This window comes from Rhinolophus sinicus, chromosome 14 (assembly GCF_057876585.1).
Source record: "Rhinolophus sinicus isolate RSI-liver-muscle chromosome 14, RSI-T2T, whole genome shotgun sequence".
NCBI classification, from domain to species: Eukaryota; Metazoa; Chordata; class Mammalia; order Chiroptera; family Rhinolophidae; genus Rhinolophus; species Rhinolophus sinicus.
Genome location: NC_142514.1, coordinates 45,551,067 through 45,573,249, shown reverse-complemented (window position 1 = coordinate 45,573,249; position 22,183 = coordinate 45,551,067). Strand labels below are relative to the sequence as shown.

The window sequence follows — 22,183 nt, the reverse complement described above, 5'->3', positions numbered from 1 at the left end:
CCTCTTGAAAATCAGTTAATTATAGATATATGGGTTTATTTGGACTCTCAGTTCTATTCCACTGATTTATATATATGTCTAAGCTTATGCTGCTATTATGCTGTCTTTGTTATTTTAGCTTTGCAGTAAGTTTTGAAATTGGGAAAAGTGGGTCCTCCAACATTTTTGTCCTTTTAAAAAATTGTTTTGACTACTTTGAATCCCTTATAATTTCACATGAAGTTTAGGATCAGCTGTCAATTTCTGTACAAAGGCAGCTGGAATTTTGAAAGGAATTGCATTGAATCTGTAGATCAATTTGCGAAGCCCTCTTAACGATATTGTCTTCCATGCTGTGAACAAGGAATGTTTTTTCATTTATTTAGAGCTTAAATTTTTTTTAACAATGGTTTATAATTTTCAGTGCACGAGTCTTGCCTTTCTCTTGTTAAATGTATACCCAAGTATTTTATCGGTTCTTGATGCTATTTTAAATGGAATTGTTTTCTTAATTTCATTTTCAGTTCATTTCTAGTGTACAAAAATGCAATTGACTCTTAAATATTGATCTTGCACTTTGAAACCTTTTCAACATGTTTATTAATTCCAATTGGTTTTATTTTCTGGATTCTTTAGAATTTTCTGTATATAAAATTATGTCATCTGCAAATAAAAATAGGTTTACTTTATTTTATTTTATTTTTATTGGGGAATATTGGGGAACAGTCTGTTTTTCCAGGGCCCATCACCTTCAATCTAGTTGTGGAGGGTGCAGCTCAGCTCCAAGTCCAGTCGCCGTTTTCAATCTTAGTTGCAGAGGGCGCAGCCCACCATCCCATGCGGGAATTGAACCGGCTTGAGAGCTCTCATACTCTAACCAACTGAGCCAACCGGCCGCCCCAATAGGTTTACTTTGTACCTTTGGGATCTAGATGTCTTTTATTTGTTTTCTAATTTTCTTGACTTGAACCTCCTGTAAAATATTAAATAGAAGTGGCAAGAGTGGATATCCTTGTCTTGTTCTTGACCTTAGGGGGCATATATTCAGTCTTTATTTCACCATCAAGTGTGATGTTTGCTGTAGGTTTTTCATAGATGTAGTTTAGTAGGGTGAGGAAGTTCCCTTTTATTCCTAACTTTTTTAGTGTTTTTATTATGAAAGGGTATTGGCTTTTATCAAATGCTTTCTCTGCCTCTATTTAGATGATTTGTATGACTTTTGCATATTGTTTTAGTATGGTGTATTACATTAATTGATTGTTTGGATGTTAAACTAATCTTACATTTCTGGGATAAGTCCCACTTAGTCATGGTATATAATGTTTATATATGTGTTGTTAGAGTCTGTTTCCTAGTATTTATTTAGTATTTTTTCTTTATTCATAAGAGACATTGGTCTGCAGTTTTCTTTCTTTGATGTCTCTGTCCAGTTTTGGTATCAGGGTAATACTGGCCTCATAAAATGAGTTGTGAATTGTTCCTTCTGTTTTCTGAAAGAGCTTGTGAAGGACTGGTATTCTACTTTGAAAGTTTAGAAGAATTCACTAGTAGAGCTGTCTTGGCTTGTTTTTTTTCTTATGGTAAGTTTTTTCATTACTAATTAGATCTGTTATTTTAGATCTAGTCACATTTTCTCTTTCATCTTGAGTCATTTGTAGTAATGTGTATCGTTCTAGAAATTTGTTCGTTTTATGTAAATTATCTAATTGTTATCTGACTGTTGATCTACAGTTAGTCATAGTATTGCAATTTAATTCTTTTTCTCACTACAGTCTGTAGCGATGTTCCCCTTTTCTTTCCTGATTTTAGTAACTTGAATCTTTTTGTTTTTTTCTTCATCAGTTAGCTAAAGTTTTAAAAATTTTATCTTTTTAAGAACCGGTTTTTCCTTTTGTTAATTTTTTTCCTGTTGTCTTTCTGGTTTCTATTTCATTTATTTCCACTTAACTGTTGTCTTTTTTTTTTTTGGTGTATGTTCTTTCTGATGATTGCTTTGGGTTTAGTTTTCCTTTTCTAGTTTCTTAAGATATAAGGTTAAGTTACTGATTTGAGATGTCTTCTTTTTTTAATGTAGGCATTTATAGCTATAAATTTCCCTCTGAGCATTGCTTTAGTGATAATCTATGTATTTTGGGGTGTTGTGTTTTCATTTTTATACACCTTAAAAATTTTCTAATTTCCTTTTTGACCCATTGGTTGTTTAATTTCCACATATTTATGAATTTCCCAAGTTTTCTTCTGTTATTGATTTATCGTTTAATTTCACTGTACTTGTGGAGCACAGTTTATATGATTTCAGTCTTTTTGAATTCATTTTATTTTGTTTTGTGGTTAGTAGAGGCACACCTTAGAGATCTTTCAGGTTAGGTTTTAGATTACTACAAATATCACAATAAATAAAGCAAGTCACACAAGTTTTTAGTTTCCCATGCATACAAAAGTTATGTTTACAGTGTACTGTATTGTATTAACACATTTTTTGCAGGAAACGCGTAAACTCGTCATATCGCCTATAGTTGGAACCAGCAAAAATTTTGCAAAGTAAATAAATAGAGACCTCTTTTTAAACTAAAACACTGAAAGTTTCATAGAAAAATATCAAATAGATCGAAAGATATGAATATTTTACGGAAAGTCTAATTTTGGCGAGAAAATGTCAAAAAAGCCCCGCGGTACCACGCGATTTGGCGGGAAAATGCCCGCTTACATTAAGTGTGCAATAGTATTATGTCTTTAAAAAAGTACATACCTTAATTAAAAAATATTTTATCGCTAAAAAATGCTAACCATCATCTGAGCCTTCAGTGAGTCCTAATCTTTTGCTGGTAGAGGGTCTTGCCTCAGTGTTGATGGCTACTGATTGATCAGGATGGTGGTTGCTGAAGACTGGGGTGGCTGTGGCAATTTCTTAAAAATAAGACAGCAAGGAAATTTGCCGCATCAATTAACTTTTCCTTTCACGAATGATTTCTCTGTAACAGGCATGCTGTTTGATAGCATTTTACCCACAGTAGAACTTCTTCCAAAACTGGAATCAATGCTTTCAAACACTGCCACTGCTTTATCATTTAAGTTTATGTAATATTCTAAATCCTTTGTTATCATTTCGACAATCTTCATAGCATACTCATCAGGAGTAGATTCTATCTCAAGAAACTACTTTCTTTGCTCATCCATAAGAAGTAACCGTTCATCTGTTAAAGTTTTGTCATGAGATGGTGGCAATACAGTCACATCTTCAGGTTCAACTTCTTGTTCAAGTTATCTTGCTATTTCCATCACATCTGCAGTTACTTCCTCCATTTAAGTCTTCACCTGCTCAAAGTCATTCATGAGAGTTGGAATCAACATTTCTAAAATCCTGTTAATATTGATATTTTGACCTTTTCCCATGAATCACAAATGTTCTTAATGGCATCTAGAATGGTGAATCATTTCCAGAAGGTTTTCAATTTACTTCACCCAGATTCATCAGAGGAATCACTAACTATGGCAGCTATAGCCTTATGAAATGTATTTCTTATTAAATAGTAAGATTTGAAAGTCAGAATTGCCCCTTGAACCATGGGCAGAAGAACGGATGTTGTTAGCAGGCATGAAAACGTTAATCTCACTGTAGTTCTCCATCAGAACTCTTGGGTGACCAGGTGCATTGTCAACGACCAGTAATATTTTGAAAGGAATCTTTTTTTTCCTGAGCAGTAGGTCTTAACAGTGGGCTTAAAGTGTTCAGTAAACCATGTTGTAAATAGATGTGCTATCTAAGCTTTGTTGTTCCATTTATAGAGCATAGGCCGAGCAAACTTAGCGTAATTCCTAAGGGCTCTAAAGATTTTTCAGAATGGCAAATGAGCATTGGCTTCAGTTTAAAGTCAGCAGCTACATTAGCCCCTAACAAGATAGTCAGTATGTCCATTGAAGCTTTGAAACCAGGCATTGACTTATCTTCTCTAGCTATGAAAGTCCTAGATGGTATCTTCTTCCATAAGGCTGTTTTGTCTACACTGAAAATCTGCTGTTAGTGTATCCACCCTCATTAATTATCTTAGTTAGATCTTCTGGATAACTTGCTGCAGCTTCTGCATCAGCACTTGCTGCTTCACTTTGCACTGTTATGTTATGGCCTCTTTCCTTAAACCTATGAGCCAACTTCTGCTAGCTTCAAGCTATGCTTCTGCAACTTCCTCAACTCTCTCAGGCTTCATATAATTGAAAATAGTTAGGGCCTTGCTCTGGATTAGGTTTTGGCTTAAGGGAATGTTATGGCTGGTTTGATCTTTTATCTAGATTACTAAAACTTTCTCCATATCAACAATAAGGCTGTTTCGCTTTCTTATCTTTTGTATGTTCACTGGAGTAGCTCTTTTAATTTCCTTCAAGAATTTTTCATTTGCATTCAGAACTTGGCTGTTTGGTGCAAGAGACGTAGCTTTCAGCCTTTGTCAGCTTTCTACATGCCTTCCTCACTAAGCTTAATCATTTCTAACTTTTGATTTAAAGTGAAAGATATGTGACTCTTCCTTTCACTTGAACAGTTACAGGCCATTGTAGGGTTATTAATTGACCCAATTTCTATATTGTTGTGTCTCAGGGAATAGGGAGGACGAGGAGAAGAGAGACATGAGGGAGCAACTGGTCATTGGAGCAGTCAGAACACACCACATTATTAATTAAGTTTGCGGTCTTATATGGGCATGGTTTGTGGTGCCCCAAAACAATTACAGTAGTAACATTAATGATCACTGATCACAGATCACAATAAATATAACAGTGAAAAAGTTTGAAGTATTGTGAGACTTACCAAAATGACACAGAGACACGAAGTGAGCAAATGCTGTTGGAAAAATGGCACCAGTAGACTTGCTCAACGCAGGGTTGCAACAAACCTTCAATATGTGAAAAATGTAATATCTGCAATGTGCAATCAAGTGAAGTATGCCTACATGAGGTATGATAAAAAAATACAGTGAATGTTTAAATAAAAAAAATTACAGTAAAAGACACATTGCCATTAATTCCCCTCAAAATACTCCCCCTCGCTTTGAACGCACTTATCCTATTGTTCTTACCACTTTCTAAAGCAGTTCTGGAAGTCCTCTTTTGGGAGTGTCTTTAGTTGCGCTGTCGTGGCTGCCTTAATGTCCTGAATCGGTTCAAAACATTTTCCTTTCATGGTCATTTTGACTTTGGGGAAGAGCCAGAAGTCTCACGGTGCCAGATCTGGTGAATAAGGTGGATGAGGACACACCATAATGTTTTTATGTGACAGAAATTTCCATACCAGAAGCAATGTGTGACTTGGAGCCTTTCCATTGTGATCAGAAAATACAGTGAATGCTGCTGCAGAGTGCCACCCAACAGAAAAGTAGGGATCTTCAATATGGGAAGTGGTGTGTCGAACATTAGTAACAGTGTGTGACAAGTGTCAACATATTCAGTGTAGTCAGTCGGATGTGAGTTATGGTTGAGAGAAGGTGTGTTTTAAAGTTTGCCGTAAATCATCTGCCATCATGACAACGCTCTATGTCACACATCGCTTCTGGTATATGGCAGTTTCTGTCAAATAAAAACATTAGGGTGTGTCTTCATCTACCTTATTCACCAAATCTGGCACCATGTGACTTCTGACTTTTCCCCAAAGTCAAACTGATTCAGGACATTGAGGCGGCCACGACTGCATAACTAAAGACACTCCCAAAAGAGGACTTCCAGAACTGCTTCAGAAAGTGGCAAGAAGGATGGGATAAGTGTGTTCGAAATGAGTGGGAATATTTTGAGTGGGATTCATGGCAATGTGTCTTTTACTGTAATAATTTTTTTAAAATTTAAACATTCATCATATTGTTTGATCACATTTCATATATTAATCATTCTTGGAGAATGTCCCGTGTGTGCTTGAGAAAAATGTGTCTTCTGCTTTTGCTTAGTGTAGTGTGTTACAGATGTCTGTTAGGTCTAGTTTGTTTATAATTTTGTTTTACTCTTCTATTTCCTTTTTTATCTTCAGCGTAGTTCTATTGGTTTTGAATAGTAGGGTTATCTTTAAAGAATTTGAATGCAAGTTATCTTAAAATTCTGTTTCAAACTCAAGTGCTAAGACTGAGAATATTTAGAAGAATTCGCTAGAGAAGTGCTAAACATTCAACATTGTGTTTAATATTTCCTAGTAAATACATAGTCCTTATAGCTGCTTTTCATGGCTCATCTTTGGTCATATGCATAATCTTTGTGTGATATAGACTTATTTCACACCAGAGGAAGTTTTAAAAGAGAACTAGAAGATGTTAGGTAGTGCTTTACTGAACTCTCTGGGAGTGAAATTTTTCTACTGTAATTAATATGCTGAGTGGATAATTTTCAGCCTCAGTTGAGTGTTTTCTGTTTGGAAAGCTGCTTTAAAACAAATTTTAAATATAAAAATGAATATCTCTTTTTTTTTCCTTGCTAGAACGAAAAGGGTCTTGGTCAGAGAGGAGGAATTCTAGTATTGTTGGTAGACGATCACTTGAAAGGACAACAAGTGGAGATGATGCTTGTAACTTGACCAGCTTTCGACCTGCTACGCTCACAGTGACCAATTTTTTTAAGCAGGTATTGTTCTGTCATGTAGGAATTCTAGGGGGCTATTTGTACGTAAATTTCTTTTGGTTTAAAAAAAAAATCATAATTGTACATGCACATATAGTACATGTACATGTAATAATTGTGATTTCAAGAAATTAAAAAAAAACAAAAATAAAAATACTAAAAAACATAAAAATAAGTTATATTTTACTGGTTGTTTTATCATTGTGTTTATTTAAATGTTGACATTTATGCATCAAAATCAATCCTCCACATGTATATCCTATTTCTTAATTGTAATATTTTAACTTTTCCTTAACATTGGTGGCTATGAATCTTCTTAGAGTGGTTGTATGGTTACATCTGTCCTTCTTAAGTTTTTTTTTAATCTAATCCATCATACCCGTAGAATATGGACTGGAACTTTCAGCTCCTAGTACATTTCTGTGCTAAAATGCCATCGTTGTTTTTATAGGTGAATTTATAGGTCCAAGAAGTTCTTAAAGATATTCTTTGCAAGTATGTTCCCTGCACTTCAAATCATGAATCAAGTCAGTATTTTTCAAATGCTGCTGGTCATGATCCGTGAATGGGAATGGAAATTTAGTAGATAACACCCAGCTTAAAAAACACACACAGTAGAATAGAAATATAATAGTGAATTGCACATGAGGTCTAATATTGCTTCAGTGTGAGCATTTTTCCCCCCAATTTTTTTGTGAGTGTATGACTGTGTATATATGCATACTGGATTTTTATGTAAAATAAATTTTATACTGTAAATCAAGCTCAGAAAATTTGGAAAGCTTTTGTCTTAAGTAGTCAGTTGAATAGAACCATATAAGAATGGGAGAAAATTTGTATTAACTCGACAAACTGGAAAAGAATACTATGCATGTATATTAGAAGTTACTCTAAAAGGAGGAAATCCTGGCCTGCTGACACCTTATAACTTGATAGGGTAAAATTTTAGGACAGGACGTGCCATGAATTGACAGCAGTCTACTTGAAGTCCCTTTCGCGGTTATATATCAATAGCATTCATAAGCAGGTGCTCTGAGAGTCTCAGATGGAAAATAAAGCAGGTGAGAAGTGTCTTAGTATTAAGGGTCTTTTTTTATTGTGGACAGTAATACAAGAGTCTAGAAAAGGCCACAGTGTTGCTTGACTGAGGTGATAGGCCAGGTATAGCTATGGAAATGGCAGTAGATTTACCCAATACAGTGACACAGTCTTGCAGCTATGATATTTCACTTTTTTTGTATTTCTTTAGCTAGTACATCACTCCTGCCGATATTTCCAGAGCTCTTTTTTTCATTTCTTGAGCTGCTTTATCATTGAGCTGGTATTGTAAACTTAAATGAACAAGTCACCCACCCACCCACCCACCTGTTTATTCAACAAATATATTTTGAGCATTCATAATGCACTGAGTATCAATCCATCCACCTACCCATTATTCAGCAAATACTTTTCGAGCATTTACCATGTACTAGAGGCTGGTAACTAGAAACTATCACAAAGTGATTGTAAAAACTTGAAAGTGAATGATTGCTGGAGACATGGAGCAATAGAAAGAAATTACACTATGTACTGTTCTGTATTTTTTTTAACTTAGCATGTGTAATTTTTAGAAGTATTTTTAAATAGCTAGAGTATTATATATAAGGCAAATATAAATTAAGTAAAAAGCTGTGATTACAATTTTAATAAAGTAAAAGTCAGGGCACAAGTTTTTCCTAAATGAGATACAGAAGGTAATTTTTTTTTAATTGATGAGAGAACACTATCCACAATTGGAATATAGTAATCAATGTTTATGTACAGATTTGAAATGTATCAAGCTAAAATTATTAGAAATACATAGAGATTTAAAAACAAAATTAAACCCACACATTAGTTATAAGGATGTTTGTTCTATTTGTTAAAAGGTATGTAAATTATCTATTGCTTCAGGAATACACAGCAGTAAACATTCAGTGTGGAGAAGGAAGTGTCAGCTAGGCTCATTCACATGTTTGGAGGTTAAGTGGGGTCAGCTGATTTAGACTTCTGGGAAGACTGAAATGACTCAGACCTCTTCCATGTCTCTCAACTTCTACTCTTATCCTCTAGCAGGGTAGGTTGGTTATGTTCTGATAGCAGGAGCAGAAGTTCAAGAGAGGACAAGCTCACTTGTGCAAATGTTTTTCAAGTTTCTGCATCATGTTTGCTTATTGGGGGAAACAAGTCACAGGGTCAAGCCTTGGGGAGAGAATTATGCCCCACCTAACAAAAGGCATAGAAATTGATGGAGTAAAGAATAGAGGCCAATAATATAATCAATTGAACAGGTTAAGTACGCAGAAATAAGTAAGTCTAGAGATAATCTGTTTGTATTATAAATAAGGATCATTTAAAGATCTATATTCTATACTCAAGGAGAGAATATACTGTTTTAGCAACTGATGGAACATTTACAATAATCATATATTAGGTCACTGAAAAAGTCCTCATAAACTCATTAAACCATAACTTAGCAAAACTGAAAACTATAAAAGTATTAACAAAAATCTCCAACCCCTTAGAAATTAAAAATCACTTTTCTAGATAATGGGATAAAAGACCAAGTACGTACTCTATTTAGAATACAACAGTGAATACATGGGACATGGCTAAGGGCGAGCTCACAATAATAAAGTAGCCTTAAATATATTACCAAATAAGATAAAAAGACAATATATAAACTATGCATTAAAAACAGTAAGATATCAAATGCAGGAGGATTGGATTAATAAAATCTAAACAGTGACTTGAATAAAAGTAAAGTCAATCCCTACCTATTTTAATTATAAGAAAAAATATTACATTATTGAAATTATTAATTGAAATTTTTGTATTAGACATAGTTTAGTTTTGTCTGTCTTTTTTCCCATTGATTGGGGTCTTTTCTGAGTTGTCTTTCCGGTCTTAGTATCAAGATAATTGTCCTTTTCTTTAAGAGTAGTTTTTTGTTGTTACATCTTTTCTTTTTCAAATTCAGCCCAAGGCTGTATATTGTGCATTTGAGAAATTTGGTGATATAAAATTGAAAAGACAAATATAAACTCAAATGTAACAAATTTATAAGACTGCCAGATATATGTGTATGTGTTTGTGTGACACACACGTTTGTTTTATGTCTATATTCTTTTTTTCTTCTTTTCATCAACTTGTATTGATTTTCTATATTTTAGAGTGTCCCATAATACCTTATAAGCATAAATAATAGGCTATAAGTAAATATGTAAAATTTAAAAATAGATAGCAGTACTCTTAATAACATTTGAAAGCATTAAAGGAAGAAAATAAGTCATATTTATTTTTAATCATGATTATATTAACTTAATTTTACTTTTTATTCTGACTAAGTTGAAGGAAGAAGGGCAGGATTATGATTATTGTTACTTTTCATTTTGACTAAATTGAAGGAAGAAGGGCAATATAAATTCATTTTCAATCTATTATATTTGTTTTATCAAATATTTTTAAAAACAGGAAGGAGACCGCTTAAGTGATGAAGATTTGTACAAATTCCTTGCTGATATGAGAAGGCCATCTTCTGTTTTACGGAGACTAAGACCGATTACAGGTATTTTAAAATTTTGAGTAGAAATGATTATAACCGTTATCACTAATATATTGTATTGTTGGTAATTATGTATTCTTTTTTTCAGTTATCTGGCCTATCTGTCTTTTTGTGCTCAATGCTTGTCAGTCTTCTTCATCTCATTACTCTCATGTGGTCTAACAGTTTGGATGCAGGATTTGAGTACTGAAATGAGAAGAATGAATAATATCGTGGCTTAAAATTATTTTCTAGAGGAAAAAAAAGTACATTGAATGATAAATATTCAGAAATAGATTCATATTATGATCAGAGCAGACCATTCCCGAGTAAAACTATTATGAAACCTACCAAGTTTAAATCAAACATTTAATCTTTGAAATGTTGGCTTGTTCGTGTGCTAGATTCCTCTCTGTTTTTCATTGTTTGCTTCTTATTCATTCATCCAGTAGTTTACATGTATTTGTCTGTTTCAGTAATTTATAAGTTTGATACTTGGTAAAATGAATTAATTTAGGGGTCTGAGACGATAGTAATTTTGGTTTCTTCCCAGACTTCTTGGAAAAATAGGATCTAAATCCTTTCAAAAACATTTTTAACATGAAGTTTTTATTATGTTTTCATTGGTTTTATAATATGTTTTTATATGCAGCTCAGCTGAAGATAGATATTTCTCCGGCACCTGAAAATCCCCATTATTGTCTAACTCCAGAGCTGCTACAAGTGAAGCTTTACCCTGACAGTAGAGTTAGACCGACCAGAGAAATTTTGGAATTTCCTGCCAGGGATGTCTACGTTCCAAACACTACTTACAGGTAACACATTTTAATTTTGGAGAATTCTACAATAAGCTACTATATATTCCAATATTAAAGTAGAACTAGAATGAAACTCTCCAAAAATCTTTTATGGCTTTGTCACATATTCCATTTCTTACCACATGATTTTATTAATAGCTTAATCTATTAAGCTTTTACTATGTGCCAAGTATAATGTAATTACCTTACATGCATGATCTTGTGTAATCCTCATAGCTTGAGGTAGGTGTTACCATTTTAGAAGTGAATAAACTGAGGGATAGAGAGGTTAAGTATACTAGAGTGTCGTGGAGCTACCATTTGAATCGTGGGCTCCTAGGTTAAAATATTTGAACTTCTAATTACTGTATTTCCTCAAATGTTCTTATCAGCAGAATCTAGCATTATATATGAATCAGCATGCACTACGTTCTAACAATTAATCAACAATACTCATATGCTGCTTAGAGAATACTTGACATGAGGTTGTAGGATAGACTTTTTAGGCTGAACACTACATAACTCCAGGGGTACCATTTACATATGCTTTTAGTAAATGATGCTCCCTCTATTAGTGAATGCTGAGAACATGACTTGACATATCTGTTGGTATATCCAACAGGGCAGCTCAGACATAAGATTCTAACCAAGACTTCCCCATCTTAGCATATTTCACTACAATTTACCCAGTTCCTGAGTCTAAAATTTGGAGAATCAAAATGATTTCTCTTCTTTTCTTCCTCACATTTACTCCTCCAAGTTTTGTAGGTTCTACTTTCAAAATGTATCCTAAATCCAATATTTTTTATGTCGTCCACCTTTAAAACTCTAGTCTAAGTCACCATCTAGATCAGCACTGTTAAATAGAAATACTAAGGGACCATATTTGTAATTAAATATTTTGTAGCACTTACATTAAAAAATAAAAAGAAACAAGTGAAATTAATATTATGTTGTTTAACCCAATATATTATTTCAGTATGTAATAAATGTAAAAAATTATTGAGTATTTTACTTTTTTCTTTTCTACTAAAAGTCTTCAAAGTCTAGTGTGTATTTTATTCTTAAAGTACACCTCAATTCAGATGAGCCACATTTCAAATGCGTAAGAGCCACGTGGGGCTAGAAGGTATCATTGGAGAGCTGCTGATCTTGAATTTTGCTGTACCTTTCTAATTTGGTCATCTTATTTCTACCCCTGCCTCAGTCAATTCTCAACATTGCAACCAGAGATATTTTAAAGAATTACAAATCAGATTATTCATTCCTCTGTCTGAAAACCTCTAGTGGCTTCCATCTCAATCAAAAAAGAAGAAGGTATTTTTTTATGATAGTCTTTAAGACTTTACATGATTTGACTCCTGCCTTTCTCCAACTTTATATCCTACTAATCTTCGCTTTCCTTATTTCATTTTAGCCTTCATCCTTGAGCAAACAAAATTCAGTTCTGCCTAAGGCTTTTCCATTTGTTCTTCCCTTTGCCTGTCATGTTTTCCCCCAGCTCTCCACATGGCTTGGTTCCTTATTCAGACAGCTATCTGCTTAAAGGTCACTTCCTAGAGAGACTCACTGTCATCAACCTGCCTAAAAAGATCCACTGCTTCCCTTCCCTAGCTCTTTAACCGTCTTTGTATTTGTTACCTGACGTTACAATATGTAGTTATAAGATCATTTTTTTTGTCTTTCTCATTAGAATGTAATTACTGTGAAGGGCAGGGACACGTCTATTTTGTTTACCACTTTATCTTCAGCATCTAGAATAGTGTGCTAGTACACAGAAAACACAGTAAATATTTATTTAATGAGTTAAGAAATTAGAAACCACTGGTAGGAGGATGGGATTTAGAGTCATACAGATACGGGTGTGAGCTCTGACTCCACTATTTACTATTTGGGTGACTTAGGACAAGTTACTTAATATATTGGCCACTCAATTTTCTTATTAATAAATATATGATAATAATACCTGTCTTCTCTTGTGAGGGTACAGAGCACAAAGCATTGCATGTAATTGGCACTTAGTCTGATAGGCCAACAAAAATATATGTTGCTTTTAAAAGAAACAAAAGAATACAAATTCTCCTATAAATTACCTATATATTATATATACAACTACTTAAAAGGATATGAAATAAAGAAATGAGTATATAAACCAAGATTTGTATTGAATAATTTAGAGGTTATCTATTCTATCTCTTATCTAGTATAGGAATCTCATCTAGAGCATCACTTACTTGTGTTTATCTAGCGTGCCTCTGCTTGGATTATTTCAAAAACAGAAAATGTAAGTTGGGGACTTTGAGTGGTCTTTTTTTTGGTTCATTTTCCTACTTACCTTTGTTATTTATTTACATATTTATGTTTTTAGAAGAATTGTCTGAATATACTTGAAATTCATATAGTACCGTAAGGCTTAAAATTACAACAAAGGTTCATTATCTTACTTCTACCAACCTTTCCCTACCCTGATGTCTAATCTTCAGTGTCAGTCAGTAACTTCTTTTCCTCCTTCTTTTGGTATATTGCTCCTTGTTTCTGAATAACATGTTCATCTTTTTCTTGATTCTTTCTTAAAACTGACGTATAATTAACATACAAATTATATTAGTTTCAGGTGTATAACACAATGATTCAGCATTTATATGTATTGTGAAATGATTGCAATAAGTTTAGTTAACATTCATCACCATACATAGTTAGAGAATTTTTCTTTCTGGTGTTGAGAATTCTTAAGATCTACTCTCTTAGCAATTTCAAATATGTAATACAGTCAACATGCTGTATAGTAACTATCATCGCTATGCTGTATGTTGCAGTCCCGTGACTTATTTATTTTATAACTGGAGTTTGTACCTTTTGACTCCTTTCACCCATTTTACCTACCCCCTAACTCCCAATTGTTTTTCAGTTTTTAATAATATCTACTGACTGTTATAGAAGATGAAGATTGAATTCTTAATCCTCCTTCCAAAACAATAACAAAACAACAAAAAAAAATATATTTGCATAAATCCAGAAAAAAACACATATACTATCATCTCTTCCAAATTTAGTTATATCCCAGTTTTTCATTAAGTAAATGTTATTTTTTACATATTTTGATTATTATGTAACCATTTTTGCACCTGAGCCATGTAAATTACTATGATTTTTATTCCCTCATTTGTTTTATATAACTTTTTATTTTCTCTGGAGTGGTGACATTATTTAGTCCTTGTTTTTCTGTGTTATGAAAATTCTCTGTAATGCTTCTTGCAATACAGTAAAATACATCAGCTAATCAATCATTTCCACTCTTGCAACTTTCTTAGTTCCCCGTGAAATTATGAGTTAACATGGCAGAGGAGATTTTATAGGCTTACTAGGTTTACTGTATATTTGTCATCTTGTAGCCTATTTACCATTTTCCTGGAAATTTTTTTTGTATTTCTTTCGCAATGGAATCCTTATTTCATAAATATTTTTCTTTCTTGGTTTATACAATTCACTAAGAGTCTTCAGTATCTTCCTGAAATAGGTCGTATGGGGATAAATTATTTGAGACTGTTTACATCTGACAATATCTTTAATTTACCCTTACTCCAGAATTGTTAGTTTTAATGGATATAAAATTCTAAGTTGTAAATCACTTTCTGTCATAATTTTGAAAACATAACATAACTGTCTTCTGGTTTTAAGTGACACTTTTGAGTAGTCCAGTATAATTCTGATTGCTAATCCTTTGTTTATGTCTTATTTTTTCCTTTGAAGGCTTTTTTTGAGGGTTTTTTCTTTATCCCTGGTGTTCTGAACTTTCATGTGATCTGCTGATATAATAACATTTATTTAGTGCTTTATGGTATTAAATTATTTTCATTTAAGTTATTTATTATTAAGAATTATATAAATTACATAATTCTGGCAATATTATTTGTTTATCCCACTTATAGGTAAGAAAAATAAGGCTGAGATTAAAAAACGTATTTGGACTTGAACCCAGGTCATCTTATTTTATTTTCTATGTTCTGCATCATTTGGGATGATAGCACAACCAGCATTCATAATTATATACAATATGAAAAAAATTATCATTGCTAGATAATTGGTTGCTACATTTTTATTAAAGCAGGCAGAACACATTTATTTACCTTATTATTTGCCTCAAAGTATATATTATTATTTATTCTTGTTTAATAATTTTTTAATGTCTTAAAATTGACCTAAGTGTAACACTTGATTGACATGGCATCCTAGAATTTTATGTCTATGAAGTAATAGAAACTAGAGCCAAAATAGAAAATCTAGATGTTACAGGACTTGCATGAGAATTAGGTAGAGAGCTTATACTATGTGAGGAGACATCTTACTAAATAAGATAGTATATTGTTTTCTCTGAAATATGTATCTAGTTGTATGTAATATATCAGGTACTCCTTTTGGAGGAGATGGAAAAGTTAATACACCAAAAGATTTAAGTGGATTTTGTAAATTATAAGTTAGTATGGTTTTATTATAATAATTTATGGAAATTATATAAACATGTATTACCTCTTTATGATAACTTATTTGGGTTTAATTTTGGGTTTTGTGATTGAATGCTTTATCATTTGAAGTGTTTTGAATTGGTAAGGATAATTGTCCAAAAACTAACTATTTTGTATTCTGGGAATAAATCTTTTCAAGTATGAAAATGAATTCATAGCATATTAGCTTGAGAATGATCTTGAGAGATCTTTTAATGTATCTCAGTAACTTTAGTTTGAACTATATCTAAACCATTAATTACCGGGGTGATAGTCGTCCCTGGTGTTATTAGTGAAAGTATATTGTAGGCAGCAGACATTTTAAGAAAACAATTCATTAACTGTGTATAGAAGACTTGTTCTCTCATGAGTAAGCAGTTTATTCCCAGAGAATAGTAGAAACAGCTAACCTACGATTATGTTTGTTCCTTTTAAACCTTTTTTGAAAATAAATACTGCTTTGGTTTTAACATTTTTCATCCAAATAAATTGGTTTCAGGTTAAAATTTTGCATAACCTATTTATTCCTTATGAACAGCCTGTAAGGAACTTGTAAAATGCTTTAACTCATTAACAAACATCAATAAATTGTGACACAGGATGTCAAGTTTTTTAGGGTATGGAAATGATTGTTGTGCTGTATTAGTAAATGTTACCAGAGAAAGCTGTTGAAGCAAGAAGGATATATTATTTTGAGAAAGAGATTAATAATTTTCTAGTATAAAGGTGTCTTCAAAGAAATAAAGTTAGTACATGAGAATATAGAAGTAGAATTATTGTTACTATACTTTGTTGTGTATTTTTTCCTGTTGTTACTTTTCTGCCAAAAAAGCTTTCTTTTTAAAAAAGATAAATGACGTGATCAAACAATATGTTGAATGTTTAAATTAAAAAAAAAATTATTGCCATTTACACCCATTGCCATTTACATTAATCCCCCTCGAAATACTCTGCCTCATTTGCAACACACTAATCTCATCATTCTTGCCACTTTCTGAAGCAGTTCTGGAAGTCCTCTTTCTGAGTGTCTTTAGTTGCGCTGTCGTGGCTGCCTCGATGTCCAGAATCATTTTGACTTTGGAAGAGCCAGAAATCACATGATGTCAGATCTGGTGAATAAAGTGGATGAGGACACACCATAATGTTTTTATTTGACAGAAATCGCTGTACCAGAAGCGATGTGTGACACAGAGCGTTGTCATCATGAAGGATGATTTACAGCACACTTTGCAATACACCTTCTTTCAACTGTAGCTCACACCCAACTGACTGCACCAAACAAGTTGAAACCTGTCACACACTGTTACTAAGGTTCAATGTGCTGCTTCCCGGGTTGAAGATCCCTGCCTTTCCGTTGGATGGCACTCGGCAGCAGCATTCACCGTATTCTGTTATCACAATGGAAAGGTTTCATGTCACATCGCTTCTGATATGGCAATTTCTGCCAGATAAAAACATTATGGTGTGTCCTCATCCACTTTTATTCACTGGATCTGGCACCGTGTGACTTCTGGCTCTTCTCCAAAGTCAAAATGACCATGAAAGGTAAACGTTTTAAATTGATTCAGGACATTGAGGCAGCCACGACAGTGCAACTATAAAAATACTCCCAAAAGACGGCTTCCAGAACTGCTTCAGAAAGTAGCAAGAATGATGGGATAAGTGTGTTTGAAGCGAGGGGTAGTATTTTGAGGGGTATTAATGGCAATGTGTCTTTTAATGTAATAAAATTTTTTATTTAAACATTCACCGTACTTTTTGATCACACCTAATGATTATGAAGTTGACTGTATGCTTTTAAAAAAATTAATCTCCGAGTTATAAAAAAAAATAGTTTTTGTGTTATTTGAAATGGTATGGCTATATACATATCTTATGAATCTTGGGAGATGGGTTCCTGTCACCAGTATCTTGTAAGCATATTTTATTTTTAAGAATTATTTAAAACTGATGATTGATTGGCTTTCCTTCTTTTAACATTGGGATAGTAAAAATACCTATATTTTAGAAATTTGTGAGGATTAAATAAGATAATATATGTAAAGCTTTTTGTGAAGTGCCTGACACATTAAATGCTTGATAGAAGTTACTCATTGTTATTGTCATGGCTTTATTAGATTACATTTACCAAAGCATTTCACAAGTTGAGAGAGATTGGTTTGCAAGCTGATAGTACGGAGCTTTTCAGGTATAATTAATTGGAGAAAAGAATATATATTTTTTTATTCTAAAATAAAGTGTTTATTAAAAAAGCATGCACCCTCATGAACAGAAAATTAAATGAAAATAAACAAGATTCCTCCTCCATCTGGATAAGCCAATTTTTTAAAAAGAGAGATTATAAAAGTCAGTAATAGCCTGCTTTGTATTATTACTTGGGCCTTCAATGCCCCTGAGACCTGAATACCAAATCACGTAGGTTGCTTATTCTACTTTGTAAAGTTCCATAAATATTTGTTGACCAAATTGTTATACTGGGTCACAAGAATACTCTTCTAGCTCAGTTTGGATTCTTTACCTTCTGAGGAATGTTGCAGGGAAGCTATAGTTTCTGGTACTGGTGGTCATTGTACCAATCAATACAAGCGTGCAGTTTCCCAATAAATAATGTTAAAAAAAGAAAGTCAAGTTTGACACTAAGACTTTTAAAAGTTTATATACAGCTGTTATCTCACTAATTCTGCATAGCAGCCTGCACAGAACCCAAATGGTTAACCCTGTTTTGTAAATGACAAAGCTGACATTGTAGAAGGTTCTAATTTATATCTGAAAAGACCAGAAATCTAAGCATCTTTAATATGAGTTTTATTTTTAGTATGAAACTTGAATGTATTTTGAAGTGTCTCATGGGGTTAAAAAGATTTTAAGAATTGTCTGAATAGAGGGAGAATGAATGGATATGATTGAAGCAAACTTCTGACTGAGGTGAGAAATCACAGGAAAAAGAAATGCAATCTTAAAGTGACAGACTTTTTATGTCTTAATACCTTTTGCTTCCAATTTTTATAGTTATTATCAGACAATTAAGAAAGAGCTGTCTAAAAGGGTATATATGTGAATATAATTATTTTAGTTTATTTTTTATTTTTATATTTTTACATTTTAAAAGTATTTAGATTTCTCAAAGACATTTTAAAAAAGATTGTTCAGTTATACCTAAAGTTAGAGATTTTCACGTTTAAATAAATACTCTCCTCCCACCCCCACCCTGCCCCACATGTAGTTGTTCACTTACTATAGTATAGTATTGTTAAACCAGGAGGGACCTGGTCTTTTCAAATCCTCTGTAGGGGTAAATGAGGATATACAGATATATATGGTTTCTAGCAATTAGGACATGAATGACATACTTCTTTTCTTTTTGTTTTTTTTTGTTTTTGTAGGAGAGGTAAGTTTTATTTGGAAGAAAGTTCAAACAAAGGTATTTTAAGGTAGATTATTATTTTTAACTTTTTTATACAGGAAATAGTTACAAAAGGTATAAAGATAGCCACATACAAAGCTAAAATTTTAAATGTTAAGATTTTACTTGAGCAGAATAATTTTACTTTGAAAGCCTGTTGATGATAAAGATATTTTACAGTCACCTCCAACCTGTCAGGATTGACTCTGTCAGGATTGCCTCCTGTTTGTTTAAGTTTCACCACCATATATAATGGCTGCTGGGTGAAGTTTATTCATGTGGACATTCATATATAAATAAAGGCTCACACGCATGTTCAATATTCTTGTCTCATGAATGACATATTTCTTATTGTGCCAAACAAGTGGAGATTATTTACCTAAAATGCTTGTTTTATTAAGCAAATACTTGTTATCACAGTATCAAAGAAAAAAATACTAGTGCAGTTGTTACATTAAGATAACCAAATAAAGAGTCCTTTCTTACTAATGGAAAATAGTGTTTTTATTGAATGTCTGAAATCATCTGTTAGGTAGTAGATTGTGAATAGTGTTATGCATGTTCCAAATTTGTACTTGACCATCACTGTTGCGCTTGAGTTGTTAAGATCAAGGTCCATTTAATTGAGCAAATACTTGTGTGTTTTATAGACATGCAGTTCTTAAGAGCACTGCTATTCTTGGCAAGATTGCTAGTTAGAGTTAGCTTCTTTCCCAGCAATAGTCTTAGTTGTAATTACCTACTGAACTTGAGTACCTTTGTTTTTCTTCTAGTTTTCAGACAGACTATACATATCTAGCAAATATGGTGTTAATAACACCATAAGAATGAATGCAGTTCAGAGCTAGTAACCATCAGTGTGATAAACAAAATGAAAGGATGCAATTTATTTTTTTATCTGAACATTTGTTAGCAATTAGGAATATAACCCACCCATACATCTCTTAATAATCCTTAGTAAACTGATTATCTGGGAATTAATCTGAGTAGTATAGTTTTAAACTTTTTATAATGGAAAATTATTAACATAATACAAGAGTAAATAGAACAATATAGTTAACCTCTATTGTCATTCTTGTTTCATCAGTTACCTGTCCCGTTGTTTAATACTTTAAAACAAACCTAGTCACCATATCATTTCACTTGTCAGTCCTTTAGTATGTATTTCTAACAGGTAAGGACTTTAAAAGAAGTAGCCACAATAACATTTGAAATGTTTTGTGATCTATTTGTAATTTTACCTTGTATTAGTCTCTTAAGTAGTTTAATAAGCTTATTATGTTCTGATTCAATTTTTCCCCTAAAATTTTGTTTCTAGGAACAGTTTGGCAAGTCAAAGTAAATATATACTATTTATATTATGGTACAAGAGCCATGGATTTTATGTTTTTTAAACTAGATTATTATATGATGGTAGGTTTTGCTTAAGAGTTGGAGTTCTTTATATTTTTTGTGCCATGGTACCCTTTGACAATTCTGTGAATACTATGATTCTCTGTTTTGGAATAATGTTTTTAAATCATAAAATAAAATATATAGCATAACGAATGAAATCAATCACATTGAATTACAATTATCAAAACACTAAAATTGTTATATGTGTTTCTTTATTAATGAATTAAATAACAAGATCTAGCTGCTGGTCTTAAACCTACCATATTTTCTAAGTGGTAATAAGCATGAGCAGTATTTTGAGATATCTGCAATAGTTGTAAAAATATGTATGATATCTGTTAATGACAAAGTCTCATATATTGCTAATACCTGTATGGTTAGTTTTCTACATTCACAATTTAAGGAAGTGCAAGTTTCAGTGAAAATTAAGGAGTAGTTTTTTTTTCCCATTCAAGTTGATGGTTCCCTGCTTTAGAGAGTATTGGTCTTTCTATTTATTTTTAGTTTTCAGAAATTTCTCAAGCTATTGCCACATACTCTGCTGTTTTGATATTGGCCTAGATGTACCACTTGGGTTTTTATTCTATCCAGTTTGTCCTAGTTTATTTTAACTACAAAAATTCTTGAATTGAGAGCCATTTCCTAACATTTACCATAGCCACCCTGTGCAAGTTCTTTGTTAGGACTTGCATTTGAACGTGATGGGTGGGGTGTTATCTCAGACTCCGAGGGAAGGAATAAAATTCAGAAACAGTAGCAAAATGTGAGGAGAGCAGTTTTGTTGTCCTATCCTAAGAATTATAGTATTTTCAGTTAGGAAGCATTTGTACAGTTTATTTACTTAAAGAGATCTTAAGTGTGATAACCAAGATTCAGTTTTTACAAGTATATAAATTTGTCTAGAACTTTATAGTTCATAAAACCATTCAAATTTAGTATCTTACTTAATGGTTACAACAACCTCATGAAGTAGATTTGGCAAGGTTATTATTATTCTCATATATGGGGTGTGGAAACTGATGCTTAGTTGTTTATTTGAAGATAAGCAGTTATAGCCGTATATATGTAAGCTGTAGGTTATGGCTTTTTCAGATATACCTAATCATTTTGTTAAGTGTTCCTGGCATTAAACATATGAATTTAGAAAAACAATTTTTATCTTTGAGATGGAATCCTTGATTACATATTTTTTAAAAATGTCACTGAAACCTCATTTAGAAAGGCTTACTTTGGGAGATTGTTAATTTTACTTTCATGACCTTGAACTGTGCATTTCACACCAATTGAGTAATTTTGCCCTAGTTGATGAGAACACTTTGCACTAGAAAGACTAACTGTTGGGCCACTTTCCAATTTTGAAACCTGCTGTGTTGTATGATCACTTAGTAGTACATGCATAAACGCAATGCTTGTGGTTGTTAGTGATAGGAAAAAAGCAAGGAAATTTGATTATCCTATAATAGAACGTAGAATATTTAACAATACATATTTGTAATAGGTTTCATAAAGGAGGCAAATAGTAGGTACTCAATAAACACTGGTTAATAAAGACATTTTTGATTAATGAATGATTTCCATGAGTTACGCTATTAGGGAAAAAAAATACAAACATGAAAACATGCTGATTCTAAAATGGCAGTGTGGGTAAATAGATTATACTATACTATGATAGGTAACCCTGAAATGAGAAATATGTATATTTGCTCTCAGTAAAATTCACACTGGTTCAGAGTAAATTCTTGGTATAGAAATTTGCACTACAGTAGTCTCCCCTTATCAGTGGGAGATATGTTCCAAGGCCCCCAAAGGATGCCTGAAACCCTGGCTAGTGCCAAACCCTTTACAATAAGTCCTCCTTTAATGTTGTCAATACGTTCTGCAACTTTAAGCGAAATGACATATAACAAAACCAGTTTTACCATAGGCTACTTGATATAAACAAGAGTTAAGTTCCTAA

The 22,183-nt window shown here is 32.7% G+C and overlaps 1 protein-coding gene across 11 annotated transcripts in view; it reads left to right on the top strand.

Annotated features, from left to right (window-relative positions):
- DOCK7 (dedicator of cytokinesis 7) overlaps positions 1–22,183 on the top strand; it is a 188,340-nt gene that overhangs the window by 46,592 nt on the left and 119,565 nt on the right. For all 11 annotated transcript variants that reach the window (XM_019731324.3, XM_074334828.2, XM_074334825.2 and 8 more), the window contains exons 12-14: positions 6,428–6,570; positions 10,060–10,153; positions 10,782–10,944. In XM_019731324.3, the coding sequence (XP_019586883.3) occupies positions 6,428–6,570; positions 10,060–10,153; positions 10,782–10,944 (400 nt within the window). The remainder of the gene's footprint in view (positions 1–6,427; positions 6,571–10,059; positions 10,154–10,781; positions 10,945–22,183) is intronic.